The sequence below is a fragment of the Kwoniella botswanensis genome, chromosome 1 (genome assembly GCF_036426115.1).
Source record: "Kwoniella botswanensis chromosome 1, complete sequence".
NCBI classification, from domain to species: domain Eukaryota; kingdom Fungi; phylum Basidiomycota; class Tremellomycetes; order Tremellales; family Cryptococcaceae; genus Kwoniella; species Kwoniella botswanensis.
Window position 1 is genome coordinate 4776930 of NC_088599.1, and position 12449 is coordinate 4789378.

The following is a 12449-nucleotide window of genomic DNA, read 5'->3' on the forward strand; positions in this document are numbered from 1 at the left end:
ACTCAAGGTTACTGCAGCATAAGGTGTGAATTTACATGTAAGTCATATGATGTCATCACGAACTAGATTATATCTCTTCCTTCCTTCCTTCCTACTACAAGTGACAAATATTGATTGCTTAGTACCTTTTTTACTTAGACATAGATGTGTATATACATTTTGAATGAATATGATATTACAACTTGATACAATGTCATGATTATGCTTATACTCTTACAACTTGATTACCTCCGTAATTTCTCGACTTTGGATTTTTGGATGAAGCGTAATGCAATCTCGGCTCTCGTCCATATTTGACAGCTATAGCTATCAGTTCCGCTTCCGAAGCATGGTTTCGTTCTGCGCGGCCATATTCTAAGAGGAAGTCTTTTCGTCTCAAGTATCTGTTGTGACTCTTCTCCTTACCAGTCTCAGATCTATCATAGTTTCGCCTTGTCGCTCTGTCCTGTTCCTTCTTCTCCTCCGAACGATTGTAGTGATAATTCTTGCTCCTCTCATTATTCCTTTCTCTGTGTTTGAAATGTTCTCTTTTCTTATATTCTTTCTTGATAGCTTTCCATTCTTCGTCAGTCCTTTTGAAGGCTTGTATACCAATTATCATATTCATACAATTTCGAAGAGGGTTGCTGAAGTTAGAACCAATGTATGAGAAATGTTCGGCTGACCAAAATTCAGTACCGGTACGAGAGGGATCCTTATCGAAATCTTCTGTGCGGTTCCAACTCTGCAACCATTCAGAGAACACCGTTTCGGTGAATCTTGAACCGATTTGTCCGGTGGTAGCAACGTGTACAGTCACATTTTGGCTGTCGATGGGGTAGAACCACAGAGTGGAAAATGCCAGTCGTCTTGCTTCAGGATTCGCTCGCAATGTATTGTCGAACAACCCGCCACTGTAGAAGAAAATTGTATCAGCACTGTACACGAAAGGCTGTTACCAGGAGAGTTGACTTGCCCAGACTTATTTCGTTCAATGCTTCTAAGGTGTTGTAAGCGACGAGCTCGAGTGCCCCAAAAGGTCACTTTACCAGAAGGACTCTTCGCAGTGGATCCAACATAGAGCATATCATTACTATCCCAATCCACACTAGCTCCCATCTTCACGTAGCTTCCGAAGCCACCTTCTTGATACCCCAACATTTCAAGTTCGTGAACAGAGGGAGCAGAATCATGAACAAGGATTTTAACCAAGTCTTCTGAAATAAACTTTCTGAAGAGTCGATAGAATTTATCTTCATTATCTTCGGTAAGTAGAGCTTTCCAGATGGGAAGGTTACCAGGAAATTTCGAAATCTTTAGGTAAATGAGGTGAAACCTTGCTTTAAGAATCACTTCCCTTCGACCCGAGTATGAGATGGTAGGTACAATGATCAAGTCGTCAATGGTTGGTTTGGTGAGGTTGGAAACATCCTTGACTTCGGACTTAAGTTCGGCTTCGTCGTCTTCTTCGCCTTCTGAGGAGGATTCAACCGTTATAGGAGATTGAGAACGGCAGCTAGTATCACCATCTTCATCGTAATTGTCATCATCGTATTCGTAATCGTAATCAAAATCGTCTTCTTCATCCGATTGAGCGATATCCTGATCAGATTCAATTTCAATCTTTATACATTTGGGTCTACTGGCTTGACCGACATGATGAGCGGAGTGATCGTCGTCATCTGAGTCTTCTAGTACGATAGGTCTTTTCGAAGATCCAGATACAGGCGGAGGAGGAAAGGGTAGAGGATGATCCGCTTTGAGTGGTACAGCTGCAGAGGAAGAGGAAGTTGCTACTGACGAGAAGGATAGTTTCTTTTGTGTTTTACTATAGGTACAGCTGCATCAGTATATCAATTCACACAGAAGGCATGGAAGGAGCCAATTTCAATAGGAAATTTGTATGGTCGAGAGAATCAATTAAGAGAAAATTGAAGAAGAACTGAAATGTCAATTACCACCATACCTTCCTCGCTACCAGTGAAGAAGAAAGGCTTCACCGACGCGAGTGATATTTTCAAGAGTGAAGGTGAAGCCGAAGACGCGGTGAGTCACCACTTCCATCACCATCACCGTCACCACCGCCGACGCCGACGCCGACGCCCCGTCTCCCACCATACAAGAAGTAAAAGCAAAATAAATACCACTTGTAACCATTCATTTGAAAATGAAGAACGCATAGAAGATAAAGCACGTTCACCGCCGTCAACATCAAAAGAAGGATGCATAGAGTTCACTCCCACTTTCATACCTCCTCTTAGGCATCAGCGATGAAAATCCCAAATACCATACAAGGAAGTAGGATTATCCCACTCCCTCGCAGGTGAAGGTGGTAAGAGAAGAAGGTAGGTATGTTACTATCATGGGAATAAGAGGGGAAGAAGGAGTATAGCATATCAATCGGTTCATCCTCCTCTCCAACTTGAGAAAGGGTATAGGAAGATTTCAACTCTCCTTCATACGACATGGGAAGAAGGAGAAGAAGACGCATCTTCGGAGACGAACATAGGCGAAGAGGATGAGGTAAATGAACTATCATCCACCCACGCACATACACCTCACAAAGAAGAGTGAAGTGATATCAAACTGACGTTTGCCACCCATCCAAAAGGGAATGAAACAATGATAAAGAAGGATGCGTATGTAAACCCTCTTTTCCACCTTCACCATCAGGATGTCATGAGAAGTAAGAAGGATAGGTGAATGTCACCATCATCACCTTCACCACCACCATCACCACCACCACCATAGCACGCTATCATACACCACCCAGCTCTCCGAGAATAGAAGAAGACCAGAATAAGACAAACAATAAAAGGTGGGTAGAAGGATGTCAGAAGGAACTCACGGATCGAACTTCGGTAGCTTCACCATCTTGACGAAATTGATTTATCGCCAGGAAGAGGAGAAGCAAAGAAGGTGGAGAAGGTACTACTGTACCGAGCCAAGAAGAGAGGAGAAAGAGGGAATTCAGTCTCTAGACGACCGAAGAAGCAGGATGACTTCTTCTGATCGAGAGAAGAGATGATTGAAGAAGGATGGATCGGGAGTTATGAGAAAGCTGAAGAAGAAAGAGATAAAAGAAAAAGAGAAAGTGAAGATGATCTCGTCAGCTGTTTAAGAAGACAGTCGCCTGAGATATCACTTGTATGCGTGGGAACGCCAAAGGAGGGTATTTTCGAGATACTATGGTAAACTGATAAATCATTCTCTCTTGGCAGTCCAGTCAACCAGCAAGAGGAATACGTGGTCAATAGAATAGAGAGAAGAAGAGAGAGTGATGAATATGTCAGGAAGAATAGGTTGGGAGCGATCACTATCACTTTCATCGCTATCAACATGTCAATCGTGGATGAAGGAAGAAGTATCCTTCCTCCTCCTCTTCCTTCTTCTATGGGTAGTAACCTTCCTCTTCGGAGATCTTACTTGATGATCATCAAGGCAATGGTATCCTGGATATATCATGTCGATGGAAAGGAAGAGAAAGGATCTGATGATAAGTTAGGTGCGTCATAAGATGATTCTGAAAACTGCGCCCGTGCGTAACAGACATCACTTTACCTTCTTCCTCCCAACAAAAACGTTGATCTGATTAAGAGAAAGATGAAAGATAATGTTGACGCGCGTCAGGAGGATGTTTTCCTATTATTCGTTATCGAAAACCCTTTCATCGCCATCACAACTCCTCTCGGCGTCATCACGCTTTGACCTTTTTGAGCATTTTTCGGCATCTACATGCATAACCACTTCTCATCTCACCTTTCCTTCACTGTTTTGATGCATATACCAATATTACCTATTGATAACATCAACTCTCATACATACATACAGGGTAATACATGCATATAGGTCGTACTTTCAATTCGACTATCTCTTACTTGCTTACTGCATCCACCTATATAAGATATGCATATAGGTCAGTAGATGGTGAAAACGGCTGTTTATTATCTTCAAGTACATCTGAGGATATTAATACCTTGATAGAAGAAGAGGAAGATGGCAAATAGCAGTCTCGATATGTAGGATATCACATCGAAAGAATGAGTATTAACAGCGATTTAAGTTGTTGTACGAGTGTTACATGGGCTTTCGAGTAGATCGTAGGCTGCCACAGACGCGAATTGACAGACAATACTGTATCTTCAAAAATCACCATCGGTTCCCCGTACGATTCCTGAACTCTCAGTATCGTATACTTACAGAGTATCGATCTGTGAGAGAACTCTCCATGCATCTCCTTCGACCCAAGTAAATTCAAAATCGTATTACAAGATTCTGACTCTGACTGATAATGGGCCAATCGAATCCTGTTTTCAATCTCGGGTGATCCAGCCAAGCCTCGCTTCAACTACACATATACGCATCATCAGTCCGAATCACAATTCTTCACCAACCCATACCAGCCATTCCTTGATGTTCATTGACATACCTTAAGTCTTAACGCGTACTCCCTGGGTGCACCAAGATGCATATAAACGCTCGTCGCTCCTGTTTCTCTCACTTCCCTTCCTCACCTCACCACTCTTCTTCTCTCTCCCTTAACCCACAAAAAAGACTGGACTCCTGGTGATCCATCTACTGTTCAACCCAACGCTCAACGCTCATTCAAACATTCCTCCTGCTAATACATAGTAACCGCTAACATCTAAAAGAATACGACAAATATCTCAAACGAACGATCAGCAAAGTGAAAAACCAAGACCGACTCCTTAATTGGTGTAGTCAAGTATAACATTTGTCTAAAAATCTTTTTTCGGCAGGCCGAATAGAACATAGCGAGCAGAGCTTGCTTTGATCCCCTAACAGTAGATCCATCTTTCAACAAAAACCAGGTTGTCCAGTCACACCCCTCTCCTTATCCCTTTTAATTTATAACAAACCTAAAAAGAACGTCAAAATGGTTCAAATCAAATCATCCGTGTTAGTTGCCGCAGCAGCCATCTCAGCGGCATCTGCCCTACCCACTTCGTCATCCCAATCTAACAACTTGGTAGATCTGGTTGTTGGTGGGAACGGTGGTAGTCCCACGAAATCAATCTCGACTAATAATCTTGGGAATACCAATGATGATAGAGGTAAAGATGCGGTGGTGGATCTGAACGTTGATTTGGGTAGAGCTCAAGTGAGTGATCATATCACTGTATCTCGATTTGATTTATGCTGAAACTTGATACGTGAATTAGCCTCTACTCGAAGCTAGAAAACAAAGAAAAGTGGATGAAGAGGATGGTGGATTGAGACGATCAGTCAAGGATATGGTCAAGAACGTAGAGGATAAAGCTAAGACGAGTCGAGGTGGAGCAGGAGGGAAGATGTGGAAAGGGAAACCATCTAAAAGAGGTCCATGGAGGAATGGTGGTGATGTGAGTTGACCCTCGCCCCTTTCCACATATAGATGTGGCTGATGGGGTCGTGATAGTTGATCGATCTGAATATTGGTCATGGAGCTGTCGATTCTGATGGAAATCACGACGGACATGTGAGTGTTCGTAACAACTGCCAACGATGGATAATAGTGATGGCTGACTTGTCATGATGAAATAGTTGGTCAATGGTAACTTGCTTGATCTCGCCATTCGTTCACCACGACATGACGAGCACCTCATCCTCACAGGGGATAATCACGACTATTATCGAAACTCGGGCCATCGAGGACATCGTCATGGGAACGTACATGAGCATACCCACCTTCATGCCAGACACTCAGGTCATGGACGACACAGACATTCCGTAGTGGAGGTGATTGGAGATGGGTATGGAAGACACCACAGAGGTGGATACGAATTTATCGATACTGGGAGACACGGGTATAGACATGGGGATGCAGATGTTCATGAACATACCCACATACACGATAGATCCCATCATGATGATGTAGTGGTACTTAATGGTGGAAGGCATAGACACGATGATGATGTAAGTCAAGCTCAAAATCCGCCATGGTGCATAGCTGAGCTGATAGATATACATTGTATAGGTAACCGTGGTAAACAACGGACATCGACACGGTGATACTACTATCGTGAATAATGATGGTCGACACCACCACGGCGATACAACCGTAGTGAACAACGGAGGTCCTCATCGAGGTGATACGACTGCAGTGAACAATCACAAGCGATCACCCAAAATTGGCATCTCATCTAAACTCGCTGGTCTCGGTCGAGCGTTCCTCAAGCGATCTCACTCTGATGACAGGGACAGACACTGGAGACACGGTGGTAGTGATACTACTATTGTCAACAATGGCAGACACAGCGACACCACTTTGGTCAATAATGGACGACATGGCGATACCACCTTAATCAATAATGGTCGACATGGCGATACCACACTAATTAACGGTGGACGACACGGTGAAACGCTCGTAGTGGATAATGATAGACATCATGGACATGGTGGGGATACTACTATTGTCAATGACCATAGACACCATGATACGACTGTGATCAACAACGGACGACACGGGGATACCACCGTAGTTAATAATGGAGGCCATAGGCTCCACGGAGATACGACAGTGGTCAACAACCATAAAAGGGGGCACCACCATTCCGATCGAATCGTCGTTGTAGGCGATCAAAGGAGATATAGAGATGCCGATTTCTATTATAGGAATTCGTGGGATAGCGGATTAAGTTATGGTAAACCGATCTATTTCTCTGATGGAGGAAGTTTCAACAGAGTTAGAATGATTGATAATTACCCGTATAGACATGGGTCAGGTGGAGTTAATGTTATCCCAGCTGATGCGATTCCCTTGAGAGGTGGAAGGTATAATGATTATCCTTATGGATATGGGTATCATTATGGAAGGTATGGAAAGAGATCTGAAGGAAACGAGGCTTCTGTCGAAGTTGAGAAAAGACATCATCACGATGATCATGAAGATATCACTGTCATCAATAATGGTCATCACAGACATCACGATCAAGATCTCACAGTAGTCCACAATCACAAGCGACACCACCACGAAGACAAAGAGTGCAGACACGGTCGATGTGATGGTGATGATGTGACGATTGTGAACAGCCTTAAGAGACAGATGATGCAGGATAACGGTATGGGCGGTGCACCAGGTTACATCGATGTTACCGTGAGTCATATTGGATCTCGTATACCAACATCGCTAATTAATTGGGTTATCATGTAGAGCCCCGTCTTCAACTCTACCACTGCCACTCGTATCGCCTCACTGGTATTATCCACATCTAACGGTACAGATGCCAACTCGACCTTCGTCCTGAACGCGTCGAGTAACATCCGTACTCAGGTCTATCTCGTACCTGTCAATCAAGGAAACTCTACCGTAGCCTCTGCAGCAGCAAGTACCAACTCAACTTCCACTTCGCCTATCTCGGTCAATCTCAAAGTGCCGATCTTCGTAGCTTCCACAGCTACGGTCGAACCGTACTGTGCTACATTCGATCCCTCACCTGAAAATCCAGCTCCGTTGACTGTCACACCCTGTACCAACGAGACTGTATCTTCACACGAGAGTCAGAAGTTCCTGTATAATCCCGATACAGGTGTGATTCACCCTGATTGGCAGCCTTCCACCGATGCTCAGCAACTGCTCCAAGCTGTTCCAGACAGCGTCGATGATGCTTCCGACCCAGCTCACGCTCAAGCGCAGGACGTAGATAATACGTCAACTACTGAGGTTGAAGCCGCTACCGAAGTCGACCCTACCAATTCCGCATCAGCCACTCTAGCTAGAAGAGCTACTTCCACTCCCGCTACCTCAGGAACAGTCAACTCACCACCACCATTGATCACCTCAGGTCCACAGACTTCAACTGATTCTACGGCTTTACCTCAATCCAATCCGGCTTCAAACGTAACATTGATTTTCACTCCTGTTAACCCAGCTATCGTCAATTCAGCTTCAGTAAACTTCGATTCGGCTTCGTCTTCCGCCTCGACCCCGGACGACGAATCGACCACTGAAGCTGGTATGGATTCTCAACAGGCTACAATGACCAAGAGGGGATTCCACGCTGTTAACCCTATAAACCCCGATGTCAACTCTTGGAGTTTCAACGCTGCCGATTTGAATAGTCCCGTCCAATCTCAATCGCAACCTGAATCCAGTGATTTCAATGGTAACAGCAATAGCAACGATAATGGTATGAGTGACAATGAAGCAATGAACTCTCAAGCTATCCCTACTTCCTCTTCCCCTACAATGCCTGTCTACTCTGCTCCTGTCGGATCAAAAGGTATCCACGCTAACGCCCAAGCAAACGTAAACCTTGGTGATTCGTTACTCCAGAAAGTAAGCCCTTCTACTATCTTAACGAACTCCGTGATCTCGTGACTGACGATGCGACACCAGCCAATGATTGCCCCCGAATCTCTCACCGCTCCTTATGAGTAAGTATCTCCTCCTACCTCTGATAACATGGGCTCAAGCTAATTATCGTAGGCTTCAATAAGGTGGAGATGGACTAAAGCAGAATCAGTCGATGAGAGTGTTTTGTCAAAAGCTACTACGGTTGTTTAAGCGAGAGATGATCGGAATGGACAATGTCTGTGTATAATGTTGTATCTTAAAGCTAGCTATCCATCAGTACATCTTGTAATGAGATCTCTGATTGTATAGTTGGTGATTTATGTATGTATGTATGCATATCATGCCATGCTACAGTATCATCGGCCGACAGCATAACCTATGGTGAGATATGAGTCCGGTCAAAGTGATTTCCGGTGATGCCCGAGCCACGCACGATGAGATGACGATCACCACAGTACATCCATCCGACATCTCAAAAGTCGTCGTTTCGCACCTTTCAGATGCATCACATCACATATCTCACATCACACTTCCCACTCAACGGACCAATCATGTCCCCTGCACAGGTAGACAGCCATTCAATTCCGGCCCTTCATCTGAATATCGACCATCCATCTTCATCCTCACCCTTACCCTACGCTGCACCACCCGCCATGATCGCTTCATCATCCAAAACGAGGGAACAAGAATCCTCACCTACAAGGCAAGAGGTACCGTACGATCAAGCATCGACCAGTACTTCTTCGAGCTTCTTATCGCCCATCACTCCTCAGGTGCAGTCACCACTACTAAGAGCGCCAGCGGAGGTGAGTCAGTCTATAATTCTCCTTCCTGGGTATCTCAGTCTCTCGTATCATTGCATTGACATGGATGTGGTCCTACAGATCATACAGAAAGTCCTCTCAGCATCGGGTGGAGAAGAAGTACAGGCAATAGCTTCAGCCGCCAAAGTATGTAAAGAGTTGAGATCGATAATATACGATGTGAGTACCATGCGTATTTGTCAAGTGATTGCTAGCGATTTGCTGATTTCGTGCGGTATAGAACCCAGACCAAGCATTATGGCGTCAGGTCCTTGTACAGCATTACGATGATCCCCGTACAGCAGCAGCATTCCCTACACCCAGGCCATCGTCCCGTATAAATTGGAGGCAGAGCGTACAGGATAGGGAGCTGGTAAGGAGGATATTTAGTGATTGGGCGGAAGACAAGTTAAATCAGGTGGTACGTTCGATGCTCCGATAATGACCACTCAATCATGTAAGAATCCAAGGCTGATTTGTATCCATTCAGAACGAGCATATCGACCTAATAGTACCAACTCTACTGAACATGTATCTCGACATATCCCCGACAACCCCATCCTCTGATCCAAGTACAGCGGATGATTCCCCCAACTCTACTCTTTTATCCACATGGCTCCGCTCCTCATTAATCAAACACATCTACGAATCGCAATACTTCACCGAACCTGAGCCCACCACCTCCTACCAACTCCGATCGTCGCCCAAGCGAGTCAAGAGGAAAACCATCGATCCGGTGATATCGCAATTACACTGCTTGATACCGCCCGAGTACAACGATGATGTGAGAGAAGATAGGGAATGGAGGGGGTTCATGAGGCGGACGGTGTACAATGCGAAGAATTTCGAGGAGGAGAATGATTATGGCCCTTTCACATCTGATGGTAAGGTGAATTGGGAGTTGATCGATGCGATAAGTTCAGTCATGAGTGAGTCGCGTCTATATTCCAGTTGACGGAAAGGTAAGAAGTGGAGTACTGATACGCTGCGATAGTGTGCAATGCTCAAGAATTGATAAAGGGCGATCCTACCGCTTGGCTTCCAGCTGTTCAGCCCTTGTCGTATGGTGTGGAATCAGTCAGAGGATGGGGATATACCGATCTGAGAAGACCGGATAATCTTACTCAGGGGGAGGTCTGGGACTGGGCAGGAATAGGAGGAACATGGTGTGGATGCTATGCATTCATGGAGTGAGTCCTACTCGCTTACGGTAAACATCTCAACAGATGTTCCAGCTAATCCTGCACTATAGTTACGTTGATTGGGTAGCCTTAAACTACCCTCAATCAGCATTCCTCCATCGCCTCAGCTCCGAGATCGACCTATCGCTATATCATGAAGCGTTAGGTGATTTAATGCAGTTGGACCTGAAAATCTGCAATGACCTTTACACCAATAATCCTAGAGAAAACAAGTGCGAATATCACGAGTTCACGTCCGACAGATTCCCTCAGCCTTTACCTTCCATGGAAACTGATTTACCAACATCAAGCCTTCTTCCTCCGCTCTATTTCCATGGCTCTTCCGTGCCCTATGCAGGTGGGGAAGCTCCGCCCTTACCTCAAAATGCAATCAGAGGCGTGGTGACACTGACAGCGGACGATCCACCTCAGGTCAGATGGACCATGATCATAAGATATAGAAATGAGGATAGATGGAGGCTGGAGTGTGTACAAGTGGGAGGAAGAGGTTCGAAGAGGGGATTTTTCGGAGTGAGTACGACAACATGGTACTACTTTTGTTTATGATCGATCAAAGACTGACAATTCAATTGGGTTGCAGATCTGGTCCGACGCCTCGAGGGGTGAACAGTCACCTTGTGGACCGGCTTGGTACTGGAAGGTTTAGTTGTCATTGATGATCTATGCATCTTCCACCATGTATGTCACGTTCTGTTTAGAAGAAGGCGGCTTTCTCGATCATCATGTTATATAATCTATAGTCTCCGGTCGTCATTCCCCGCGTGTTTGTATATCATTATGTACATGGATATATGTATAATGTACAACTTTGATGACTGCCCTAATACAGATACTTTGACAGCAGACACACTATACACCTATAGAGGCTAACCATCTTCGAGCACCATCGGCACTCCCACCTCGATTTCCACCTCTCCCACCTGGCACCGCTAGGACAGACGGTATGAGCGGGTTGGACGATGCGGCTGAGGCTTTTCGATTGCGTGAGGCTGCTTGGACTTTGCGTGAATCAATCATCAGCTTTGTACGCAGATCGCAGAAGAGAAGGGTATGGCCAAGCCGTAGGTGCGACAATACATTAGGAAGTTTACTCACCACAAGCTGATATTTCGTTAATATTCGTTTCCAGCACCAATCCACCCTGTATGATCTCCGAGAGCACATGGTGGACCTGAAGACACAGAATCACCATCAGCAGTTGTTCAACTACACCACGATGCAGAAAAGGATAATCATGGGTAAAATGTTGACCAGAAGGCCCAACTCACCTCATCGAAATGGAAGATCAGGTCCAATTCACAGACATTCTCAAACGACCTATCTAAGGATTCTACAAACACCTGGATCAAATCTAAAATACCCAATTCGGACTCCGCACCATCCACTACGAACCTATGACCCACCTACACGTATCAGCCTGTACCCTCACCTCATCTCTCTCGACGTAAGTGACAAGTGGTAGATTACTCACACGAAATACAACGTCGCATAATGTCTATAAATCACCCTCGTATCGTCATCTCCTTCTTTCCTCTTTCCCTTTTCTACGATCGTACTACCAGGCGTGGGAAATACTAGATCAGGGGCATCGAGGAAGTTGCACACTCCAGCCGGACGGTCAGATATCAGACTGAATATCTGGGAGATTAACGATTGTTGGACCAAGGGAGGTAGCGGAGTGAAGAACTTGGATAAACGCGGTTTACCGTGGGTATTGAATATAAGTACAGCATGGATCATTGCGATGGAAAGGCGACAAGCGTATGTGACAGAGTAGTTTGATGTGTAATGCAGATAGATGCAAATGTAGCAGAAGTGTAGTCCTGGGTGTTGGTGAACCTCAGGCTCGAACGTCATCAGATATTATACGGGAGGTCGTTGTTTTCGCCGAGGACAAGTCGATTCTCCTACAGGGAGGAGGCACAAAAAGAATTCTCTCCGTCAGAGAATCGAACTCTGATCTACCGCGATGTGCGCCAATGATTACTCATGACAAGCGGTCATACTAGCCGTTATACGAACGGAGAATTAGCGATTAAGCTTAGGTTATGAGAAATATATCACGCCGGCAAACAGATTGGTCCTTACAATGGCGTCCTTCAGACTATGGTCACAATACTTCTCATTTCTCCTTATTTGTCAACCTTGTGTTGTGATTTGATAGCGCCA

General features: G+C 45.1%; 4 protein-coding genes across 4 annotated transcripts; 2 read left to right on the forward strand and 2 right to left on the reverse strand.

Moving 5' to 3' along the window:
• Nucleotides 1-205: 205 nt before the first annotated feature.
• L199_001826 (uncharacterized protein) lies at nucleotides 206-2244 on the reverse strand (the record flags this gene model as incomplete). The annotated part of the gene is made up of 3 exons (XM_064887579.1): nucleotides 206-893; nucleotides 962-1807; nucleotides 2231-2244. The coding sequence occupies 3 exons, from the start codon at nucleotides 2242-2244 to the stop codon at nucleotides 206-208; spliced, it is 1548 nt and encodes a 515-aa protein (XP_064743651.1).
• Nucleotides 2245-4876: 2632 nt separating this feature from the next.
• L199_001827 (uncharacterized protein) lies at nucleotides 4877-8485 on the forward strand (the record flags this gene model as incomplete). The annotated part of the gene is made up of 8 exons (XM_064887580.1): nucleotides 4877-5101; nucleotides 5163-5342; nucleotides 5399-5458; nucleotides 5524-5895; nucleotides 5957-7075; nucleotides 7133-8257; nucleotides 8318-8355; nucleotides 8419-8485. The coding sequence occupies 8 exons, from the start codon at nucleotides 4877-4879 to the stop codon at nucleotides 8483-8485; spliced, it is 3186 nt and encodes a 1061-aa protein (XP_064743652.1).
• A 443-nt stretch (nucleotides 8486-8928) lies between these two features.
• Nucleotides 8929-10926, forward strand: L199_001828 (uncharacterized protein; the record flags this gene model as incomplete). The annotated part of the gene is made up of 7 exons (XM_064887581.1): nucleotides 8929-9081; nucleotides 9160-9258; nucleotides 9320-9499; nucleotides 9569-10007; nucleotides 10073-10268; nucleotides 10331-10790; nucleotides 10861-10926. 7 exons carry the CDS (start codon nucleotides 8929-8931, stop codon nucleotides 10924-10926), a joined length of 1593 nt encoding a protein of 530 aa, XP_064743653.1.
• Nucleotides 10927-11129: 203 nt separating this feature from the next.
• L199_001829 (uncharacterized protein) lies at nucleotides 11130-12020 on the reverse strand (the record flags this gene model as incomplete). Its single annotated transcript, XM_064887582.1, has 4 exons — nucleotides 11130-11278; nucleotides 11376-11451; nucleotides 11549-11672; nucleotides 11752-12020. The coding sequence occupies 4 exons, from the start codon at nucleotides 12018-12020 to the stop codon at nucleotides 11130-11132; spliced, it is 618 nt and encodes a 205-aa protein (XP_064743654.1).
• Between the last annotated feature and the right edge of the window lie 429 nt (nucleotides 12021-12449).